General features: G+C 41.4%; 2 protein-coding genes across 2 annotated transcripts in view; one reads left to right on the top strand and one right to left on the bottom strand.

The window, feature by feature from the left end:
• The window catches only part of LOC308273144 (low-density lipoprotein receptor-related protein 2-like), a gene marked incomplete at both ends in the record, with an annotated part of 57,848 nt that extends 54,489 nt beyond the window's left edge, over positions 1-3,359 (top strand). Inside the window, 2 exons of the mRNA XM_080710244.1 lie at positions 1,276-1,526; positions 3,245-3,359. Coding sequence (XP_080566370.1) covers positions 1,276-1,526; positions 3,245-3,359 — 366 coding nt within the window. The remainder of the gene's footprint in view (positions 1-1,275; positions 1,527-3,244) is intronic.
• A 1,208-nt stretch (positions 3,360-4,567) lies between these two features.
• CLDN23 (claudin 23) lies at positions 4,568-5,452 on the bottom strand (the record flags this gene model as incomplete). The annotated part of the gene is made up of 1 exon (XM_080710707.1): positions 4,568-5,452. One exon carries the CDS (start codon positions 5,450-5,452, stop codon positions 4,568-4,570), a length of 885 nt encoding a protein of 294 aa, XP_080566833.1.
• Between the last annotated feature and the right edge of the window lie 19,284 nt (positions 5,453-24,736).

The following is a 24,736-nucleotide window of genomic DNA, read 5'->3' as shown; positions in this document are numbered from 1 at the left end:
AGGGAAGTGGCAGGGGCATTTGCCACTCTAATGGCAAAGGTGCTTGGGACATGTGAAATGCAGGCATCTACCCTCTCAGCTCTCTCTTCTGGAGTTACACTGGCTCACACTAGTGGAGCTGCTGGCTCACCTCCGTGTCAATGTATGTGATGTGGACAGGCCAGTTGGACAAGAACTGTAGAGTCATTCTTTATTCAAGTCTGAAACTATTCTCTGCATGTGCCCCACTGAGAAACTGAGTCCCCTTGTCTGTACTGTCTCCTCTGCTAAGCTTATCTATGTTTTCTTTGATTTGAGCAAATTAATCCTTGTTTCCATGTGTTCAGTCTTATTTACTGAAGAATGACAGGAGTCAGTTGACTGTGTTTAGTGAGGAGAGAGAGGAGTGTGGGTGGAAGTTGTTGGGATGACTAAGAATTTCAAATAAGGTCTTACTTGAAGTAATAACTGAGTCCCATATTTTATTTTCTTTCTACACAAGGAGAGTGACCTCATGAATAGTGACTCTACCTTTGGGTTTTGGGGCCAGTGGCTTCGGGTGACACATCACTTTTTGAATGCAGGATAAATTGTGTACAAATGAAAAGAGCACTTGTGCAGGAAAAGGCTTTTAGAGTAACTTTGCTCAATTGCTAATGGGCACTGAGGAAGTGCCTAGGACCTAGGTCCTAAGATGAGACCATAAGATAAATAAAAACTGTCCAATTTAGAGGCGGAACAAAATGCACCCCAAAGTAAGCCACATGTAAATGGTATATTCAAATATGATACCTCTAGGATGATGGGGAAAAGAAATGTAGAATGTGGACATGCTCAGCCAAGTATTCAGGGTGAATACTTAGGCCTCAGCTAAACCATGAAAGTAATTTAAACTAAGCTAAGAGTGGATAACATTAGAAAGATCCAGAGGGTTTCAAAGAGAGGAATGACGAGATTTTATTTTAGGAAGTTTCAATTGGAGCTGTAGGGAGGGTTTTGGGGAAAGACCCTGGTTAGAAGGCTTTTTGAGCACTCCTGAGAATGAGATGAGGCTCTGAAGTTCTAATTTCTTACCTGCCTACTATAGTATGGGGCTGTCTGTACCTTAGCAGAAGAGAATGTTCCCTGTCAGCTACTGATGAACCAAATATTTTTATATTTGATTTATATTTGATTTTAATTATATTTGACTCTGGAGCATTCTATTGAAGTGAATTTGTTCAGACTTCTTAAGAAGCTATTAGCCTGATAAGGGATAAATTGTAGATTGTCCCACCAGTTTTTTCTGTCTTCTAGAATGAAGCAGAAGCAAAACATGTGACAGAAACTTTTGAGTTTTCCCAGAATGCTCCCTACTCCTCTCTTACAGTTCTCTGCTCAAGTCTCACCTCCTTCCTGACCATCTTTCCTGATTTAGTATTCTTCCTTTTACTTGAGCAGAGAACTGTAAGATCTTTCACACTAGAAAGCACTAGAATACAGAAGAAGCCAAATGGTTTTATTTTCCATGGTTCCCACAAAACTGCTAGCAAAATGTCAGGTACCAGGTATTGAGTAGATGATCTATGTAATGAGGCAAGGGTGGCTGTAAACCCGATGCATCTCCCGTGGCCTCTGTGCTGGCTGGTGCTAAAAGCCACACTTATTCCTAGTGAGGCTGTGCTTTCAGGAAGACCAGAATGGGACAAGAAGAGCAGGAGCTGTGCTGGAGCAGTTTCTGCTCCATTTTTGCAGAGCCTGTGGTTCTCTAGGCAAGTGAGTAAAACTCAGAAGTATTTAGGTATTGAATGGGGACACATATGTGGAATGCTCATCTGGAGGATTATTTATTTATTTATTTATTTTATATTTATATATATATATAAAATTTTTTTTTGGTGGTGGTACTGGGGTTCCTGGAAGCCCTTCTACCTCCGGGCTACACTCCCAGACCTATTTTTACATTTTTATTTGGAAACAGGGTCTCCTAAGCCAGCGCACACGGCTGGCTTCCAACCTGCGCGATCCTCCTGTCTCTGCCTCCCAAGCACGGGGATTACAAGCGTGCGCCACCACGCCCGGTTCATCTGGAGGATTAAAAAGCAGCTGAGATGGCACACCACAGGTGTGAGGAGCAGGAGGCAAGGGGTCTGCTACTCCACACTAGTGGGGTCACTGGGTGCAGATACTTGGCTGGTGGTGCCATGTTCAGGATAAGTTCTCACCCCAGGAGGAATCCCGACACTACCCCTCCAGCATCTTGTGTCAGTGTGCTGTGGTGGAGAGAATGACCCTCAGGCCAAACATAGATCCCAGCCTGCCAGGACTCTTTCCATGCTGACCTCAACATTTTAGTAACAAAAACAGTTTGTATCCCTATTAAGAGAAGTTTGAATTCATGTTGATAGAGTAAAAAGAGTTTTAACTCTGTGCAACCAAATTCTGATCATCAGAGAAAAGGTGCTTTCCATATAAGCCAGTGGGGAATTGGGGAAGGAATAAAAGTAAAACATATGAAACACCAGTTTTGTTTTTACTAAGGCTTCCCTAGATGAGGCAGGTGAGATTCAGTACTTGCAAGCAATTCAGGGCCTTTATGTTGTCTGCTGGGTCCTGACTTCTCAGGGCCTTAATCACCTGCCTTTTGAAGTGTCAGCTAAAAAGAACAAAATTGGCCAGGCATGGTGCACAATTGTAATTCCCATGCTTGGGAGGCTGAGACAGGAGTGATTGCACAGGTTCGAAGCCAGCCTCAGCTACTTAGTGAGGCTCTCAGCAACTTAGTGAGACCCTGTTTCCAAATAAAATATTAAAATAGGTCAGGGAGTATAGCCCAGAGGTAGAAAGCCTTTGGGTTCCACCCCCAGTACCACCAAAAAAAAAAAAAAAAAAAAAAAAAAAACTGCCTTTTCTCCATCCTGGTCTATTTCCCACAGCCAGTCCCCAAATGCAGCAAGGTGGCAGGTGCTCAACGACCTGATTATAAGCTACCAGTGGCCACTGAAACTAAGTGGGGGCAGAGTCTCAACTAAAGCCTTGCAACTCAAAGTGAGTCCAGGAATCAGCACTAGCATCTCCTAGGAGCCTCTTAGGAGATCCCTTTCACAGCCTTCAGACCAGAACATCAGAATCTGCATTTGAAAAGGATCCCAAAGTGATACAGCTGCAAGTAAAAATGGGGTCTCAAAGGAAGACAGGTGATTCCATTACAAAACAGCAAAGGATGGGAATGTGTGTTACTCTGTCCACTGCACAAGCTGCAGTGCTGTTGGGTTATTTCCATTAGAGCTCTACTGCCAGTGCCAATTGAACGGAGGGTTCTCTTTCTGAACTACAAGAAGAGATTCAGTTCAGTTAACGGCACCTGTGGACCAACCAGTTGGGATGAAAGTCAGCGGTAGTGGAAATTTAGTCCACTTCATGGAACATAGCTTCCTACCTGTGACTTTAAGCACCACTGCAAGAAAGGGAAAAGATTTCTACTCTCACCTTTTTTGGAAACTAGAGCTTCTAGTTTTTTTCAACAATAGACTTGACTTTGCACAGAACACAGCATGAACCTGAAAACAAAGCAATTAGGAATTTAAGTGGCGCCCATTGGCTCCTTTTAGTAATCTAATGCGAAGAGGCGCACAGATCTGAGTGCTAGGTTTCAGAAACACTGCGGCCACCTAAGCCAGGAAACTGTTGGTAATGAATGCCAAACTCCCAAAGTGGTACTGGACACAAAAAGCTTTTGTGGCTATACCGAAACTGATGTTTAACATTTTTATTTATAAATAAAAGATATATACATATGTGCTTTAACCAAAGGTAAGAGGTTCCATTGTGTATAAAATGTTAAAGTTATAGTCTTCTGTGTCCATGTTGAGGTATTCAGGCCAGCGAAGTTGTTACTGTTTTCATTCTCCTGGTCTCTGTTACTGTTTTCATTCTCCTGGTTTCTGTTACTGTTTTCATTCTCCTGGTTTCTGGAAGTGAAACTCTTGAGTGATCTCAACTTAACACCAAAATAATTGATACAAATGATAAATCCTACTTGTGCATGAAAAAAAAATGTGGATATGAGTTAGCCAGGTTATTTAATTCCACAAAAGCCACCAAGGCTGCTGGTATTTGCAGGGCTCTTAAGTTTAAGCACCTCATTCAAACACGGACAGAAATATACTGGCCTTTTGAGAGTTTGCATGATAAATTATAAAGCAGAAAAAATACATCAATTATACTGATCCATGATTCACCGATGAGTTAGAACTGTAGTTTCAAAGGGTTAAACCATTTTATGAAACCCCTATTTGCTGACTTCAACTTTTGTTATTACTGTTCCTGGTTTCTAGACACAAATGCCACCCTTTCTAACTCTCCTTAACGCAACCTGATCACCCGAAGAAGAAAACGAAACTCTATAAAAAGCAGAGTCTAACCTTAACTAAGCATTCAAGAAGCCTAGTTTGAACACAGGAAAAGTTGATCGCCCTCCAAACCAGTTAGAAGGTGTCCGGGGTTCCAAAGCCCAGGCAGGCCAGATTTCCGAGGGTATCACAGCACAAGAGGTCAAAGCTGTATTGTGCAGGGCACCCCAACAAAGCTCGGCAGAGGGGCGGGGGCCCTACAGGTCCGAGTCGCAGGGCAGCGAGCTTTGGCAGGGTCGAGTGCTGCGGGAGGAGGTTCCCTGGGAGGGGGCCGCCTTCTCCTGCTCCCCGTCGAGCACGTCCATGGGGTTGGTGTAGGCCTTGGGCGGCGGCCGCGGCATGGGGAACCCGACCTTGGGCTTGCTGGGGGCGCCGCGGTCGGCGGGCGGCGGCCGGTGTTGGCCCTCGCTGTAGTACTTGATGGCCGGCGTGAGCGCGGGCTCCGGCCAGTCCACGTAGACGGTGCTGATGCTGCTGCGGCGCAGGCCGGCTGGGGGCGCCTTGCGGCCGCGGCTACACAATTCCGCGCACCAGGGCGCGAAGCTGAGCGCCAGCGAGAAGCCGCCCAGCAGCAGCAGGCAGCTGCCCAGGTAGCCCAGCACCAGGCTGTAGCTAGCCTCCAGCGTGACCGGGCTGGCCGGCGCGGGCAGGACGTCGCGGTCCCCTAGGTAGTGGGTGTACCAGGAGACTGGGATGAGACTGAAGAGGCCCGCGACGAAGAGGACGACTCCGGAGAGGCCGGCCAGGGCGAAGTGGGGCTCCTCCCGCCAGCAGCGCACGCCGAGCGCCGCCAGCAGCAGCCCCAGGCCGTTGATGGCCAGGGACGTGACCATGAGCCCCCGAGCCACCTGCACGGGCTGGGCCGCGAAGTAGCCCCACTCGTCGGTCTGGCCGCAGGCGCGCTCGCGGCTGCTCTGCTCGCGGCACAGGTCCCACAGGCCCTGGAGCAGCACCACGTCCACCGGCTGGTCCAGGAAGCCCTTCACCAGGCGCCAGCCGGGCGCCAGCGTGCTGATGAGGTTGAGCAGCAGCCCGCAGGGCGCGAGCACCAGGCCCAGCGTCATCGCCACGGGGGTCCGCATCCCGCGCCCCAGGTGCAGGCGGGCGCCGAGGGGCCGCGGCCCCCCAGGTCCAGGCGGGCGCCGAGAGGTCGGGGCTCCCCGAGTTCAGGCGGGCGCCGAGGGGTCGTGGCCCCCCAGGTCCAGGCGGGCGCCGAGAGTTTGGGGCCCCCCGAGTTCAGGCGGGCTCCGAGGGGTAAGGCCCCCCGAGTTCAGGCGGGCGCCGAGGGGTAAGGCCCCCGAGTTCAGGCGGGCGCCAAGGGGTCGGGGACTCCCAGGTCCAGGCGGATGCCGAGAGGTCGGGGTCCCCCGAGTTCAGGCGGGCGCCGTGGGGTCACGGCCCCCAAGGTGCAGGCGAGCGCTCAGGTCGCTGGCGCCGGCCTGTCCTCACCCTGCGGCTCGCCGGACTCTCCTCCTCACGCCGCGTCGCCGTCCCGGATCGAAACCAGCTCCAGGGCGGGTCCGACCGAAACCGCGGGTCCAGGTGCGGAGCTCCGCGGGTGGGAGGGGCGCGGGCTGCCACTCGGGCGCGGCCAGCTTGGCTCCAAGGGCCGAACACCGCCCGGAGACCTGTCCGGCCCGGCAGGCCCCGCCCCGCCCCCCCCCCAAAGAGCCCTCGCCCCGCCCCCCAACAGAGGCCGCCCCACCCCGCCTCCTGCCCCGCCCCGCCCCGCAAGCCCCCGCCCCGTCCCCAGCAGAGGCCGGGCCCCGCCCCGCCTCCTGCCCCGCCCCGCAGGCCCCCGCCCCACCCCCAGCAGACCCCCCTCCCGCCCCCTGCCCCGCGGCCCCGCGCGGCGCCGCTGCACGCTCCTCAACAGACCTCAGCTCCCGAAGTTTTCTCGGGCTGCGCAATTCCACTTCTCCCTCCGCTCCCAGCCGAGCCCAGGGTCTCTAGAAGTTTTGCGCAGTGGATTGAAAGCCGCGTAGAGAGCGGTGGGCTGCGCGGAGCACGCCTGGTCGTCGGGGGTGCGCAGGACCCCAATGCGCAGAGAAACCCCGGGTGGGGAGGCTGTCCCGAGAAGTTGCACTTTGGTTACTAATCCTTTGCTTGATTTGCTTAATAAAGGCTTCACGCTCCGGGCTAAATTTAACTCAAAGGAATCTATCTCCGGGTTGAGTTACAAGTGGATTTGATTTTTCAGCCTTGTGAAAGATTGAATTGGGGAAGAAAGGGGAGGGTAGCGTTACAGGTCTCCGGTTCAGCACACTGCAGGTTGGTCTAATTCTATGTACAAGGAAAGATCCGCTGGCCTTTACTTGGCTTTGAGCTACTTTACGATTCCGTAAATTGTAAAAAACAAAACAAAACAACAACAACAAAAAAAACCTGTAGTATTGCTAATATATTTTGTTCCAAAGACACGAATGAGTTTGTCCCAGTGAAATACAATTATCACCCAGTCGATACTGGCTAGAATGACATTGGCTTGTAACTTATTTGAGCATTCCAGTTTGCCTTATATATGTGGTCTTTGCATTGTCTTTGAACTACTTTTAACCACATCCAGCCTCCCTTCCTTCCTTCCTTTCTTTCTTCCTTTCTTTCTTTCTCCCTCCCTCCTTCCGTTTTTTCCTTTCCTTTCCTGAGCATTGAATCCAGGGGTTAGGTTCTACCTCTGAGCTACTCCCCTAGATCTATTTTACTTTTTAGTTTTTGAAACAGAGTCTCTAGTTTGCTGAGAGTGTCACTATGAATTGCTGAGGCTGTTCTCCAAACGGCAATTCTCCCGTGTCAGTTTCCCAAGTACTAGGATATTTCATTTTTTAAAACTACTTTTCAAATTCTTTTTACTTACTTTAATGCAAAGAATGGAGATGGGAATGGTGATAATTTCCTTATTTTTTGTCCAGACATTTTCAGAAAGAATGGAGAAAAAAATAGGTATACCTTCAATGGTTGTATTGGTTGTCTCTGGCTTACTTCAAGACACAACCGCATGGGTGATACGATGTCTCTGATACGATGTCTCCGCTTGTTTTTATCTATACTCTATCCAAAGGTGATTAGCTGACATTTCAAAAACTCTAATCCAAAAGCCAAACTGCAAAGGCTTTAACCATCTTTGTCTCCAATGAGTACCAGAGACCTTGCAAGTTAACATAATATTTATAATTAACGCTTTTTCACTGAAAGTAAAATTACTGCTTTCCCAAACTCCAGGATTGGCTAGAGATACCAGCAAGAACGTTGATATGTTTTGGACCTTGAATGCCCCCAAAGACCAAAGACGCAGGTGATGAAGGCTAACTCCCCAGCTTGAGATTCTACTGGGAGGTGATGGAACCCTTAAGACACTTCAGGAGATCTGACAACCCTTCGGAAATAGTTTCCCTTGTACTGGAGTCTTCTTGTGGAGTAGGGAAGTCCAGGTAGCAACTGCCTGTGGGGAGGATGGAATCTTGGTTTTCTAAAGCTCTCTCCAGTCCCTCTTCTGTTCCTTCTCTCCTCTCTGCTGGCCCAGGCCATTCTCTTATCTTCTCCTATACTGACTGCTAACTGGTCTCCTACACACTTCCCTCATTATGCACACCTCCTGCCTCTGTGCCAGCCAGTATCCTGAAAGTCAAGTGAAATCAGGTGCTGGAGCATCTCCCTAGGAGACTGCAGTGCAGCCCCATCCCCCACCTCCTCACAGTCTAACCCAGAAAGGTGTCCTGTCTGTCCTGCCTGGCACTCCTGACCCAAGACGCACGTCAGAGCTTTGCTTGAATGCCCTTTTCTTTGGGTGTTTCCTCATTCCTTAGGCTAAGTTGACTTCTCCTAAAGTGTAGTCCTGTGACCCCTCATCTTTCAGAAGGCTTGCCACAGTTCCTTAGTGCTTGGCTCGCTCCTGTCCTCAGCAGCCTGAGGACAGGGCACGTTCAGCCTGCTCTGCTGTGCTCCCTGGCTGATGCCTGGCCCTCCCAAGAAATCAGTGTTATCCCTTTCTGCCCTGTGTTCCTCAGGGATGTTCTATCCATCTCCATGAGCAAATTTGTTTGAATGTTTGACTTTCTCAACATACTAAATAATGAAGTATGGGATAGGTTTAGAAATTTATGACAAAGAAGTGCAAGCCTGTGCAGGGGTCTCTTTCTAAGGCTAAGTGCAGCCTCTCATTATAGAACTGGCCTTTGTCCCATGGGCTCTCAAGTTCTTGGTAAATCTGGATAAGCAACGAAATGCAAATCACAGTGAATTCGCAGGGTGAATGACCATGCGATTGGTACCTGTGTAAGCTGAGCCTCATGCTGATTATAGCTTTCTTTTCTGAGAGGGGCCCTGTGGTAATACAAGAATCAGTTGATTCAGCCCCAGGTGGATCCCGCACCCCCAGCAACTAATTCCAAAGAGACTACTGGGTGTCTCCTGTTAGCCTGCTGGACTCCAGATACTACCTACTCCAGAGTTGTAACCTTCTTCAGTGATTTCATCTTGGAAAGTCACACTACAAACTTCAGCAGGTCAGGAGGGGCCAGCAGATCAATGCATGGCTCTCAGGTGTCCCCAGAGTTCCTATCCCAGACCTTTGTATTTCACTCTCTCCAGAGAAGGCCCAGAACTACTGCTGGTCTCCTATGGTAAATCCAGTTCAGTAGTTAAATTTTGAAAAATGTTAAACTATGATTGTTCTGTATTTTTAAAGAGCACTGAAAAAACCTGAATGGAATGATGTCCCTCCAACATAACCTTCACTTGCCATGTTGGCATAGGGCCTGCCAGCTGTTTTGCAGCATTATTGTAGAAAATATAAAACTGGTGTTTAAAACTGGGTGTGGTGGTACATACTTGTAATCCCAGTACTTGGGAGGTTGAGAAAGGAAGATCATGGTTCTCAGACAGCCTCGGCTACTTAGTGAGGCCCTCTGTAACTTAGTGAGAACTTGTTTCAAAATAAAGAATAAAAAATAGGGCTGGGGCTGTACTCTGAGGTACCTATTCTACTCCATTTTAGGTGCTCTAAAATGGAGTAGAATAGGTTTCATCCCAAGTACTGTGGAAACAAACAAAAAATTGACTTTTGGTACCCAGTTAAGAGTAGTCCCCAAATAGCTCTATGTCACTTCACTCTAATTTGTTCTCATTAGAGCATTTATCATTACCAAGTGTTTTCTTATTTTTGCACAGAATTACTTATATTCTGTCCCCCATAATGCATTGTAACTTCTAAACACTTACAAGGGACCTTTCTAGTGTTGCTTGGAGCTGTATCCTAAGTCCTAGAATAGCGCCTTGCTCATAGTAGATATGTAGACCTATTTGTTAAATAAACGAAAGAAGCTTTGTATAATCCCTGCCTAACAACACAAAAGGAGGCTATGTCATATGTCATTTTTTAATAGAAATGATTATAGCAGCTTTATTTATAATTGCCAAACCTGGGAACAACCCAGGTAGCCAATAAGAAACTGGTTAACGGGTACTTACAATGAATGGAACACTACTCAGTAATACAAAGGAATGAACTAGTGATATACCTGGCTATATGAATAAATCTCTCAAACATTATGGTGAAGAAAACTTGTAGAAGATAGTACCTTTGTGATTTTTATTTACAGAAAGTTCCAGAACAGAAAATCTTACTGATGGTAGCAAGAAGAATAGGGGTTTCCTTTGAAGATCAGGTCGGGGAACAGGGATCAACATAAAGGCCCTCTGGGAACTTTCCAGGGTGGTGATAAATTGTAATCTTGATAGCACTATATGGATTTGTCAAAACTCAGTCAGTACAAACATTAAATCCTATACATTTCACTGTATGATAATTTCATATGTCATTTTAAAAATTTTAGTAAAATACATATAAATTTATCATCTTAGCCATTTTAAGACTATATTTCAATGGTGCTAACTTTATGCACATTGCTGTGCAAGCCAATCTCCAAAACTCCTTGTACCCTGTAAAACTGAAAAGCTCTAGACCTTCCCTATCCCCTGACAACTACCAGTCTTCTTTCTGTCTGTATGAACTTGACTCGTTCAGATATTTTATATAAGTGGAATTATGCACTAGGTGTCTTTTTGTGACTGGCTCATTTCACTCAAAATAATATTTTTAACTATCTGTGTTGTAGCATATTTCAGAATTGCCTTTCTAAGGCTGAATAATATTCCATTATATGTATACACCACATTTTGTTGATGTATTCATTCATTTGATGGACACTTGGATAATTTATACCTTTTGCTATTATGAATAATACTATGATAGTATATATTATTTTTTATTTATCTTATTTAATTTCTATGAGATTATTAGACATCTAAAGCAGGAATCTATTGGCCATCCCTCTCATATATATCAGAAGGTTTCATACAATATCATGCCACTTAAAAAAAATGTGCTTAAAGTTTACGTTCCAGAGCCTTTTGGTGGAATATAAGGTGGGGGTGGGGGTGCTTGTTTTCAACTCTGTCCATTCCTGACTGCTGCAGGACAAAACTATTTATCATGCCATAGACTGTTTCTTTTAGGTCTTTGAGATAATTATCATTTTGAATATGATACTTTAAAATATACAGCATTTTGGTTTTGCCAGAATTTATCTTTTTGAAAAATCTCATGCCCAACCACTAAGAAAAGTCCTAAGTAGAAAAACAAAGTGCTTTAATGATAGGAATGCATTCCAAATTAATGTATAGATTCATCCAATTCCAATTAATAAATGAACAAAAAATTTAAAAATTAAACTAAGACTGAGTATGTGAATTAAAAGTTCATCAGGAGAAATACATGAATGGAACAAGTCAAGGTTTTCAACAAAAGCCATTGTGAAAGGGTATGGCATACTCTAGCTGTTAAATGTAATGTGAAGTATAATAATTTAAACAGCATGATATTAGCACTAAAATAGAAGGGTAAACCAATAAAAATTAAAAATAATTAATTGAGACCAAAAAGTAGACTCTGTTACATATAAATTTATAATGTAATAAGATTGCAATTTTAAATCACAGAGGAAAGCTGGGTGTGGTGGCGCACGCTTGTAATCCCTGCGCTTGGGAGGCGGAGACAGGAGGATCGTGCAGGTTCGAAGCCAGCCGCACTGGCTTAAGAGACCCTGTTTCCAAAATAAAAAGTATTAAAAAAAAAACAGGTATGGGAGTGTAGCCCGAAGGTAGAAGGGTTTCCAGGAACCCCAGTAATACACACACACACACACACACACACACACACACACACACACACACACATAAATAAATCACAGAGAAAAACATAAAAATCCAATGGTGTTTCGACAATTGTTAACTTAAGGAGAAGCAGAAATTTTAGTCCATATATCACAAAACACGTAAGTTCAATGTCTAGGTGGATTGCTGCTTTAGTTTGGATCCGGTCTTCCCAAAGTCCATGTGTTACAGACTTGTTCCCCAGAGTGGAGCTAGTGGGAGGTGGAAGAGCCTTTGGGAGGTGGGGCCTGGGAAGTCCTTAGGCAATTGGGGGTATATCCTTGAAGGAGATTATGGCCCCTGGCCATTTCCTTCTTCTCTTTTTGGCTTCCTGGCCATGAGGTGAGTGGTTTTCCTCTGGCATGTGTACTCACTTTGATGTTCTACCTTACCTCAGGCCCAAAGCAACAGAGCCGATTGATCATGGATTTGAACTCTTAAAGCTATGAGCTGATAAACCTCTTCTTTCACAAATATCTTTTTATAGTTACCGAAGGTTGACTCACATGATTCCATAGTTGTATATAAAACAAATTATGAAAGAAACATTTTGTAGATTAACTGCAGTATATGAAAGTTTAAATTGTTTTGATTTCAAAGCGCCTCAAATAAAATTAGGGCAAATCTATTTAGTTAATTTGTTTGTGGTTGTTTTGGTACTGAAGATTGAACCAAGAATCAATCTACCTCCAATTTATACCTCTGGTTCTTTTGTTTTTTATTTAAGGTCTCACTAAGTTGCCGAAGCTGGCCTCAAACTTGTGATCCTCCTGTCTCAGTCTTCTAAATACTAGGGTTATGCCAGGTGTGGTGGTACACTCTTGTAATTCCTGCACTTGGGAGGCTGAGACAGGAGGATCACATAAGTTTGAAGCCAGCTTCAGCTACTTAGGCTCTCAGCAACTCAGTGAGAGCATATTTCCAAATAAAGTATAAAATAGGTCTGGAAGTATAGCCCAGAGGTAGAAAAGCCCCTGTGCTCCACCCCCAGTACCACAAAAATAAATAAATAAATAAATAAATAAATAAATAAATAAATACTGGGGTTACAAGCATGCACCACCATGCCCAGCCAAATCTTTTTAGTTTATATGTCAGAAAAGAGGTTAGTATTTATTATTCATCTGGCAAATCAATAAGAAAACTTAGTATCACAGTGAAAATGGACAAGAATGTACATGGCACAGAATAAATAAACATTTAATAAATATCTTCAAAGGCAATATATTAAATGATTTTTGTTTACATAAATAAAATACTAGAATAAACCATTTTTCTTCTTAAATGAGAAAAATTAAAGGTGGAAAGGAAAATGCTACTTAATTTGGGCCAAAATTATTACTGCTGAGTATAAACCAAATAGTACATTTGTTTCAAACGTGACATTGTAATTTGCTTTTAAAAGCCATAATTATGTGACTTATCTTTGATTTCTCAATTAACCTTTAAGGTATTTGCTTCAATGAAATAAACACAGCACACAAAGAGATTTATTATAAAGATATTCACTACAATACCCTTTATAACAGACAGGTTATAAAAGCAGTATTATGGTACAAAGCCAATTAGGTTTAAAAAGGAACATATATGCATATAAAATATTAGAAGGAGATATACCAGATGTTAGTTCTTGTTACCTTGAAGTTATAGGATTTACAATTGATTTTTATTTTCTTTGAGCATATACACATTTTTTAATATATCTTATTTATGAAAAAGAACATTTCTAAATTTCTCCATTTCTTTGACTTAGAAGTAAAAATAAATGTTTTTAAGTTTTTCCATTACTTTGACTTGGAAATTTCTCCATTGCTTATGACACAATTTTTTCTACCATTATTGTGAATATACAGTATTTTATGGCCATAACCAGACATAGTTTTGCGTGAAAAGTATAAGAGCTAAATTCTGTTTTTGATGTAACATCAAGTCATTCACAGAAGCACATGAGCAATAAATGACATGCAGATATCCCAAGAAGAAAATAGGGTGGTATTTTCTATATTTCTAAATATTTTCCATGTTGATGCATGAAGAAACTCTTTACATGAAAACAAATAGTAATGGAAAATTTTTAAATATAAATTCAAATTTGGCCTTGATTTTAAATTATAAGAATATATTTGACAAGCATGCCATTACTAGTAAACCAAATAATTATATATAACTAATTCTCATTTTTACATTGTTTCTTCTTTTGAAAGACTATATTTTTCATATAATCATGTGTGTAATCCTAGTGAAAAAGATGAACTATGTTTCTTAATATTTCATCTTTTTCTTCCTGGAAATCTAAACACCCTTTCCCATGGTTGCTAAGCAGATTAGACAATTTTAGGAATGACCTAATGTTATGTTTACAGTGTCATGCTATGTGAATTCTGAAAACATGTGAGAGAAATGCATTGAGCCTAGTAACACAGACAAAAATTGTGTGCGGCTAGTCCTTAAGCTTTAAGAATGAAGTGTAAATTAGATTAAAGGGGATTTTTTTTTTTTTTTTAGCCTAAAAGAGCTATAGTGGCTTTAAAGCGAACTATTGTTTTATCCAATATGAGTTAATTATTTTGGATAGAGTAAAAGTTAAAAAATTAACAAGCTGTTTTGACTAATCCTTCAGACTTGAGAATAAAAAAGGAGTATAAAACAAATATCTCTCTCCTTAATTTTAGAAAACAATAAGCTCCCTCCCTGGAAAATGATACCTTTGTTGAACTCCTGAGTAGCAGGACATGTTTATTCAGTGCTGCTTATTGATAGAAGAAAACTGTAAACTAGCTAGAAAGTTATTTTTCTGTCTCGCTGCTGTTCTCAGTATGTTTCATTCAGGAAAAAAAAGGGGGAGTAGTAAATTTCACTGAAAGAACTACAACATGAGAAATAGAGAAGTTCTGCATTACTAGCATTTACATACTGATTTCAAAAGCACATCCTAGTGATACCTCAAGAGACACACATTAGGACTTTCGGGAAGATGGCGACCGAGAAAAGCGGGGCTTAAGAGCCCCGCTCACAACAAATCTCCACTACCACAAAATCAGCGCCTTTCAAAGCCAGAAAACAACATCACCAGAGAAACAAAAAAAATCACCAGGCTCCAGAGAGAAAGCGGACTGAGAACAGAGCCACAGAGGAGATCCTCACACCCGAGGACGCGGCTTCATGCCCGAGGACGCGGCAGCAGCGCCATACTGCCAGCGGAACCGGCGAATTCACGGAACGGCCACAGCAAGCCGAGGGGAGCCGCTGCAGAACAGCCAGGCGGGATTTCTCGGCGCAGAGGGCATCTAAAGCTCCCAGTGGCTGAGCTCAGCACACGCTGCAGGGATTCAGAGTGGAAATCAAAACCAAGAAAAGAAACGCCAGCCCTATAGCCGAGGGCGTAGCAGCGGCACCATATTGCCACCGGCGGCAGCAGCACCGAATTCACCGAATTCAGTACAGCTACATCTGCATACTCAAGAACAGTGAGTCAAATTGCGGGCCACAGAGGAGAAATCCCAGTACTGTACTCCCTGGGACTTGACCCAGTGGGAGAGGGGCGGTGGCAGAGATATCACACCATAGGAGAACGTGCAACCTGGCACCCCCCACAGTCTAAAGCAGCCTCTATCAACTCTCTGGGTCGGAGACTCTGTGATACAACCCAGTAAAGGAGTAGTGGGGTCTGAGATACTACTTACTCGAGATCCAGAGCACCTTAAGCGAAGTCATAGTGACCCAAGGGAAGAACCCAGAGAAGGCACAAACTTCCAAAATCATGGGAAAGAGGAATAATACTGGAGCAATGAATGCTCACAACCCCACAACATCAGAACCCGATAAAACAGAAAATCAGAGATTTCTAGAAGATCAAATCAGGAAAATAACTGTAGAAATAATAGAGGTGCTTCGAAAAGAACTCAGAGAGAGCCAAAAAGAGATAAAGGATGCAATTAATGAAGTAAAGACCTCAATTCAAAGCACAAACAACCGATTAGAACACATGGAGAACAGAATCTCGCTCTTAGAAGATGATCATTCCAAAAATGAACGTATAGTTTCTAATCTAGAAAAAAATATCCGACAGCAGGAATCTGATATTGAAGAAATATGGGCCCATTTTAAGAGAGCTAACCTAAGAATAATTGGAATAGAGGAGGGAAAAGAAGGTGAAACCAAAGGGATCAACAATCTCTTCAAGGAAGTAATAGCAGAAAATTTTCCAGACATAGAGCAAGAGGTCAATACGCAGGTCCAGGAAACGTATAGAACTCCCTTTAGACAGGATCGGAGAAGAGGATCCCCACGCCACATAATTGTCAAAATGACCAATGTGGAAGCCAAGCAGAGAATCTTAAAGGCAACAAAAGCAAAGGGCCAAGTGACATTCAGAGGCAAACCAATTAGAATCACTCCAGACTTCCCAAACCAAGTTATGAGAGCCAGAAGGGCTTGGAGTAACATATTCCAAACTCTGAAAGAAAACAACTTCCAACCAAAAATTTCCTACCCAGCAAAACTTTCTATCAAATAGATGGAGAAATAAGAAGCTTCAATGACAAACAGAAACTGAAGGAATTTATGTCTTCAAAACCAGCACTAGAGAAAATACTCAAAGAGATTAACTACAAAGAAGAAATAGGTAACACACATCAGAACTAGAGAAACAAGATTTTCCATCCAACAGACAACTAAGATTGGTTCTCTGTGGAGATTCATTATTTATGTTAGTCTTTTACCTATCTCTAAATTGTATTGTTTGCCTTTATTGTTGTTAATTTTTAGGATTTCTAGTTGGAATATTAATATACCTTCAGATATAGCATTTGGAAATATTTTATCCCATTCTATTAGTAACTGTTAACTCTGTTTACATTGTCTTTGGATATACAATATGTTTTTTATTTTTTAGGGAGTTTGTATACTCTTCTGTTGCCTGTGCCATTGAAATCATAACCAAGAAATCACTGCCAATTTCAGTGTTGTGAGGTTTTATGACCCAGATTTTCTCCTAAAAGTTTATAGTCTTAAGATTTATATTTAGGTCTTTTATCTATTTTGAGTTAATATTTGTATATGGGATTAGGTAAGGGTCCAATTTTATTCTTTTCCATGTAAGTATTATTTTTCAACAATATTTAGTTAAAAGATTATTATTCCCACCACCAAATGTTCGTGGAAACCTTGTCAAAAATAACTTGACAATATAGGGAAGAATTTAGCTCTAGGCTTTTATTTAACTCCAATGGTTTATATATCTGCCTTTAGAATAGTACTACACTGTTTCAATTATTGTAGCTTTATATGGTTTGAAATCAGAAAATATACATCTTCTAGCTTTGTTCTTTTTCAAGATCGTTGTGGGTACCTAGAGTCCATATTCCATATTAGGATAGATTTTTTTTCTGAAAAATAAATATATAAATATATGATAGTTTCACCTAAAAAATAGAAAAAATAGATTCTCTGGTAAGAAAGAAAGCAAAAAGAAATATTGAAATGTTATCTTTAAGTTATCAAAAGCTTGGTATCAGATAAATGAAACTGTTATGTGAGATTATCATTTTTAATTTTTGATAAATTGCTATAATACTAGATGTCAATCACTAAGCCAAGCATGGGAGGGAGGGATAGGGAGAGAATGGGGTGGGGATCGGGAGGGGGCTGACTGGGCAATGTGTGCATGTATGTCTACAAAAGTATTTATCCCACTATGATGTATGAATACAGTGCACCAATTAAAAAAAATAGTAAAAAAAAAAAAAAGAGAGACACACATTACTCCCTTAATGGTTGTTTAATCTATAGATACACAGTCCAAGCAGAAGCTTTGGAGAAAGACCCTTTTCTCATCAGCTCAGCACCCTCACCTCCCCACTGTGCAAAAGCAATTCACAAGGGAACCTGTCAGACTTGTGCAGCTTGTTGGTTGTTTGTGAAGCTTGAAGCCATCAGTGTGGCATTTTATCAGCTTTTCAGTTCACTTGAATCAATAGCAACACAGCGATAACAATGAGCCAGGTACACTTGAGTTCCTGATTCTATTACATGCCAGAGAGACTAAGACAAACCCCAAATGCCCAGCCACAGGGAAACGGGAATGTTCAAATAAACAAATAACTGGGCTGGAAGAAGCCTAGGAAATGTGGGTGCGAACCCACATTTCAGACTGATGATGGGAAAGTGATTGGTGCCAGCTCTGACGTGAGACAGACTTGAGCGTGAACAGGTCTCTGCTGCTCTCTGTTTGCTTTGGGGAGAGTTAAATTCCCAGAGTATTCTTTCTTCAAGTGTGAAATGGATCAATCTCTACTCAATAGGATCGCTATAGGGACAGATAACTGTCATAAAACACATAGCACAGAGTAGGCACTTAAAATACTGTTTTGTATTAATACTCTCAAAATTGAATTAATCTATATCTGAGTCTTGAATTTTAACCTCATATTCAGCTAATATTTTAAAAATTTATAATGAAATAATTGTAGGTTAAAATGAGAACCCGCAATTCTCAAGTATGTAGTAGAGAAAAATGTGTTCTTATGAATAATATGGTTAATGTTGAATTTATAGGCAGTGTTCATGTCTCTCTAGTTTTCTGAAATTATAAAAAATATGATAAAGAGGCATTTGATTTGGCTATAGAACCAGTGCATCCAGTCTACAAACCAATACAGAGCATGGGACATTGCGAATAACCCGAATCTTTAGCTCTTAATCTATTTATGTTCAGACCTGTGTTATTCCTTCTATAGGTCAAATTCAAGTATTGAAAAAATAGGCACCTTTTAAATTGAGTTAATTTTGCAGAAGGGTTTGTTTAATCTTAGTTGGTTCTGGCTAAGGTTGATATAGAAGTCTAAAAATAAAAAATATTTTTTTCTCAGCCATACAAAATATAATTGAGCATTTCTGAATTCTAATTTTATATTCAATTGGGAAACCTAAATGCAAAATTCCAAGCTGAGATAATAAAATGACACGGTAATGAGGATACAAAGTTCAATGTGTACAAGGAAGAAGATAGAAAATAGAAAGCAACCACATTAGGAATTGGACTTTCTCTGTCAGAACCTAGGATAGCCAGGCAATGCCCTGTGCTGTTTTCAGACCCCCAGCTGTCCACATGTTATTTGTGCTTTTGATTTAAATATCTTGGACAATTGATTTTTATTAGAGTATAATTCATGAACAACTACATTCATGATGTTGTTGGCTGCTGACTAGTCTAAATAATAGTTTTAATTACTTAACAGGTATGCACTCCCTCTTCTGCCTGGAGAACACCTGCTGGTTCCATGGGAGGATACTGGTTGGATTTAGAGAGTCAGACCTAGAATACCAAAAGCCTGACTATGCCCCTCCTTAGTCACATTCCCTGTGAAAAGTTATTTATGGTATAGGCAATAAAACCTACCACATAGAGACACACATCCTTATCTACAAATGGTTAGGAGAAGAGGAAGTTTCTTGAGAGGAACCTGGAGTATGTGAATTTTGAACTTTATGATAAGCAGATAAAAGTAAGGAAGAGGAAATTTGTAAGAAATGGCATGTAGGTGACAGATCTGGCTAGTTTAATCTACTTGTAAGGGACATTAGAGAATTTGGTAGTGGATTTTATTAATTAAAGAGTATGAGAAATCCTTATTGTATATATAGCATAACTTTTACTTTAAAGACACAAAGTATTGAATCAGTGGCCTTTGCTATATAAAAAACTGTATCAACATTTACTGACTTAAAACAACAATAGTTTTTTATTCCTTCCAATTTTGCAGTTTGGTTGGGCGACCCTTCTGTGGATCTTGTCTCAGCTAAGGTCAGCTGGCAGTTGGTGGGGATGGTTAAGACAGCATGGCCTCTCTTTCTCCATGACCTCTTGTCTTCTAGGAGTCTGGCCTGGCTGTTTTGCTCAATTCAGGGTCTCAGCAGCAAGAGAGGACAATTCTTTGCATGAATTTGTAAAGTCACATGGCCAAATCAAGAGTGAGTGGGATAAGGGATCATCTAGGGCACAGACAAAGAGCTAAGAATAAATCAGATCACAAGTATGTGCAACTACCTTTAAATAGGAATATCAAACTGTTTTAGGAATATCTACGGCCAAAGAGTAGAGCTCGTCTAGATCAGTGCTGTTCAATGGAGATATATACAATTGTATATGTGCTACGGTTTGGATAGGGTTTGAATGTTTCCTCCAAAATTCATGTGCTGGAAGCTTGGTTCTAGTTGGTGGCACTTAATGGTGGAATCTTCAAGAGCTGGGCCTGGACTTCTGGGAAGATGGTGACCAAGAAAAGCAGCGTTTACGAGTCCTGCTAAAACTCAATCTTTATTGCCACAAAATCAGTGCTTTTCATAGCCAGAAAACACTAGCAACAGAGAAATAAAAAATGTAAACACAAGGGACAGAGAAAAAAAGACTAGAAGAACAACCAGAGACCAGAAAAGAAATCAAGCCTGCAATGCAGTGGCTGAGCAAGCTGGCACCATCTTCCCTCACAGCACCAGGCTCCAGAGAGGAAAGGGAAACAAGGAGCTGAAGTGAGCAGCTGCAGATCATTTGGGTGTAATTCAGCAGTCCTTTCAGTGAAAAAAACGCCTAAAACTCCCAGTGGCCAAGCTCATCACGCCTTCCAGGGACTCAGAACAGAGCTCAAAACCAGAAAAGAAATACGCCAGCCTCACTACTGAGGGCGTGGCAGCAGCACCATATTGCCAGCAGTGACAGCGAGTTCACTGCACCCTGCGACAGCTCCTGATCAACACGCACAATAACCGTGAGTGAAATTGCGGCCCCTAAAGGAGAAATCCCTGTACTGTGCTCCCAGGGACTTGCGAGCTTTGATAATCTCCTTGGGTCTGAGATTTTGCAGTCCAACCCAGTGAAGAAGTAGCGGTGGCAGAGATACCACACCCTAGTTGCAGCTCCCCGTGGGAAAACATCCAGCCCGGCACCCCCCCCCCACCTCCCCCCGGTCTAGCGCAGCCTCGATTAACTCTCTGAGTCTGAGACTTTGTGATATAACCCAGTAAAGGAGTAGTGGTGGCTGAGATTACCACAGACTCGAGATACAGAACACCCTAAGTGAAGTCGTAGTGACTCAGGGAAGGCACAAAATTCTGAAATCATGGGAAAGAGGATCAACAATAGAGTAATGAATGCCCACAACCCCATATTATCAGAACCTGATAACACAGAAATTCAGAGATCTCCGGAAGATCAGATCAGGAATATAACTGTCGAAATAATACAGGACCTTCAAAAAGAATTTAGAGAGAGCCTAAAAGACATAAAGGATGCAAATATTGAGGTAAAGGCCTCAATTCAAAGTATAAACAATTGATTAGACCACATGGAGAATAGAATCTCGCTCCTCGAAGACGATCACTCCAAAAACAAATGCCTAATTTATAACTTAGAAAAAAAATCAGACAGCAGGAATCTGACATTGAAGAAATATGGGCCCATTTTAAGAGAGCTAACCTAAGAATAATTGGAATAGAGGAGGGAAAAGAAGGTGAAACCAAAGGGATCAGCAATCTCTTCAAGGAAGTAATAGCAGAAAATTTCCCAAGCATACAGCAAGGGGTCAATACACAGGTCCAGGAAACTTACAGAACTCTCTTTAGACAGGATCAGAGAAGAAGTTATCCACATCACATAATTGTTAAAATGACCAATGTGGAAGCCAAGCAGACAATCTTAAAGGCAACAAAAGCAAAGGGCCAAGTGACATTCAGAGGCAAACCAATTAGAATCACTCCAGACTTCCCAAACCAAGTCATGAGAGCCAGAAGGGCTTGGAGTAACATATACCAAACTCTGAAAGAAAACAACTTCCAGCCAAAAATTTCCTACCCAGCAAAACTTTCTATCAAATTAGATGGAAAAATAAGAAGCTTCCATGACAAACAGAAACTGAAGGAATTTATGTCTTCAAAACCAGCACTAGAGAAAATACTCAAAGAGATTAACTACAAAGAAGAAATAGGTAACACACACCAGAACCAGAGAAACAAGATTTTTCATCCAGCAGACAACTAAGATTGGTTATCTTTGGAGATTCATTATTTATTTTAGCCTTTTACCTATTTCTAAATTGTATTGTTTGCTTTTATTGTTGCTAATTTTTAGGATTTCTATTTGGAATTTTAATATACTATCAGATATAGTATTTGGAAATATTTTATCCCATTCTATCAGTAACTTTTAATTCTGTTTACATTGTCTTTGGATGTACAATATTTTTTATTTTAGGAAGTTTGTTTATTATTTTGTTGCCTGTGCCTTTGAAATCATATCCAAGAAATCACTGCCAATTTTAATTTTGTGAAGTTTTATGACCCAGATTTTCTTCTAAAAGTTTATAGTCTTAAGATTTACATTTAGGTTTTTATCTATTTTGAGCTAATATTTGTATATGTTGTTAGGTAAGGGTCCAATTTTATTCTTTTCATGTAATTATTATTTTTCAACAATATCTAGTAAAAAGATTATTATTTACTTCACCAAATGTTCTTGGAAAACTTGTCAAAAATAACTTGACCATATACGGAAGAATTTATTTCTAGGCTTTTTATTTTACTCCACTGGTTTATATATCTGCCTTTATAGCAGTACTATACTGTTTCAATTATTGTAGCTTTATAAGGTTTGAAATCAGAAAATGTACATTTTCTAGCTTTGTTCTTTTTCAAGATTGTTTTGGGTATTTAGAGTTCATATTTCATGTTAGGATAGATTTTTTCTGAAAAATAAATAAGTAAATGTATGATAGTTTCACCTTTAAAAAAAATAAAAAATATCCTCTGGTAAAAAAGAAAGCAAAAATAAATATTGAAATGTTATCTCTAAGTCATCAGAAGCTTGGTATCAGACAAATGAATCTGTTATGTGATATTATCATTGTTAATTTTGGATAAATTACTATAATACTAGATGTCAACCACTAAGCCAAGCATGGGAAGGAGGAATGGGGAGGGAATGTGGTGGGAACTGGGTAGGGGCTAACTGGGCGATGTGTGCATGTATGTCTACACAAGTTTTTTTTATCCCATTATGATGTATGAATACAGTGCACCAATAAAAATAAATATTAAAAAAGATAATCTGTCCAATATGAACAAACAAACAAAAAAAGAGCTGGGCCTGGTGGAGGTGATAAGGTCATTGGGGGGCATGGCCCGGGGATGGATTAATGCTGCTCTCACAGACTAAGTTTTTCTGATGAGTAAATTATTATTTTAAAAAATGAGCCTAGATAGACTTGGTGGCATAGATCTCTGTGGTCTGAGCACTTGGGAGGCCGAAGCAGGAGGGTCTTTTGAACCCACTAGTCTGAGATCAGTCTGGGAAATATAGTAAGAAAAAAAAAAAGGAAAGAAAAGAAAAAGAAGAGTGAGCCTGGCTTTTCCTGATCTCTTGCTTTCAGTCTCGTCATGTAATCCCTCTCTCCCTCTTGCTCATGCTCCCACCATGATGCCATCCACCATGTTGTGATATAGACAGGAGGCCCTTGTCAGGTGCCAAGGTCTCAAATCTCCTAAATAAGCTATGTAAACCTCTTTTTCTGCCCAGTGTACTCAGACTCAGATATTTTGTTACAGAAACACAAAATATAATGTAAAATTTCCTATAGCTATATTTTTTTGAAAAGGTAAGAAGCATGGAAAATTAATTTTAATACTGTATTTTATTTAACCTCATATATCCAAAATAATATCGTCTCAACATATACTCAATATAAAAATTGATATGAGAGATTTTTCATTCTTTTTTCCACCGCACTCCAAGTACTCGATGGCTTCATGTGAGTAGTTGCCAGTGCTGTGTGCACCACAGGTTCAGATGCTAAAGATGCAGCAGAGGGAGGAGAGAGGAGTGGGACTGAGCAGCTGGGATTCATTGATAGTCTGTGTGCAGTACCACCCCCCTCCCTACTGACAGAAAAGAGTAAGAGGGAGAAGAGGAGGCAGTTTTGTATAAGAAACAGAATGAATGCTCAACAGTGGAAAATCTATTAATTTAAGCCATCATATTAATAATCAAAAGAAAACAAATAACCATACTAAAAGATCCCTCTTTTGTTAGCATTCGACGGGAGGTACTAATTAAAACCAAATGCTTAGTAAAAGAAAAGATCCTTTGGAGAAGATCTTCGCTTATGAAATGAATTGCTAGGTTTCCCTTTAGAAGAAGATGGAAAATAGAACCCCACTATTTTATAACCAGTTTTCTTCGTGACACTTAGCTTTGTTATTGAAATAAGCCTTTTAAACAGAACACAGTGGCACATACTTGTAATTGGGACGCTGAGACAGGAGCATCAAAAGTTCAAGGCTTGCCTCAGCAACTTAGTGAGACCCTCAGTAACTAAACGAGAGATTATTTTAAAATTAAAAAATAGAAGCCAGGCGTGGTGGTGCACGCTTGTAATCCCAGCATTCGGGAGGCTGAGACCGGAGGATCGTGGTTTGCAGACAGCCTCAGCTACTTAGTGAGGCCCTCTGCAACTCAGTGAGACCTGGTTTCAAAATAAAGAATAAAAAATAGGGCAGGGAGTGTAGCTCGGAGGTCAAATGCTCCTGGGTTTCATCCCCAGACCTGCACAAGTAAATAAATAAAAATAAAATAAAAAATAGAAAAGGCTGGGAGTATAGCAAGCCTTTTTGCAGTACTGGGTTCTGAGCCAAGGGCATTCTAGCTCTGAGCTATACCCCAGCCCTATTATATTTTTTTATTTGGAAACAAGGTCTCACTAAGTTGCTGAGGCTGGCTGTAAACCTGCTACTCTCCTATCTCAGCCTCTCAAGTACTGGGATTACATGTGTTCACTACCACACCCAATGTGCCTGCTCACTCTCTCTCTCTCCAGTGCTTAAAGAAAAATTAAATATAATATTAAGTTGAGCCAACTTATAATATTAAGTTGAAAGTAAAATGGGGTAAGCCAGGGATATAGCTCAGTGGTAGAGTATTTACCTAGCATGTGTGAGGCCCTGGGTTCAATATCAGTCTAGCACTGCAAAATAAAATAAAATTAAAATTAAATAAAATAGACAAGACTTAAAACCATTGTATCTTCTTATTCTGTGACTTGCTTCATTCTTCAATCAATGACTCTTGTGCCTTATTCATTTAGTTCCCTTCCATTTATGTTCCTTTTAAA

Source organism: Muscardinus avellanarius (assembly GCF_963383645.1).
Source record: "Muscardinus avellanarius genome assembly, chromosome: 14".
Lineage (NCBI taxonomy): Eukaryota > Metazoa > Chordata > Mammalia > Rodentia > Gliridae > Muscardinus > Muscardinus avellanarius.
The sequence above is the reverse complement of the archived record's forward strand: the minus strand, read 5'-3'. Positions and strand labels throughout refer to the sequence as shown.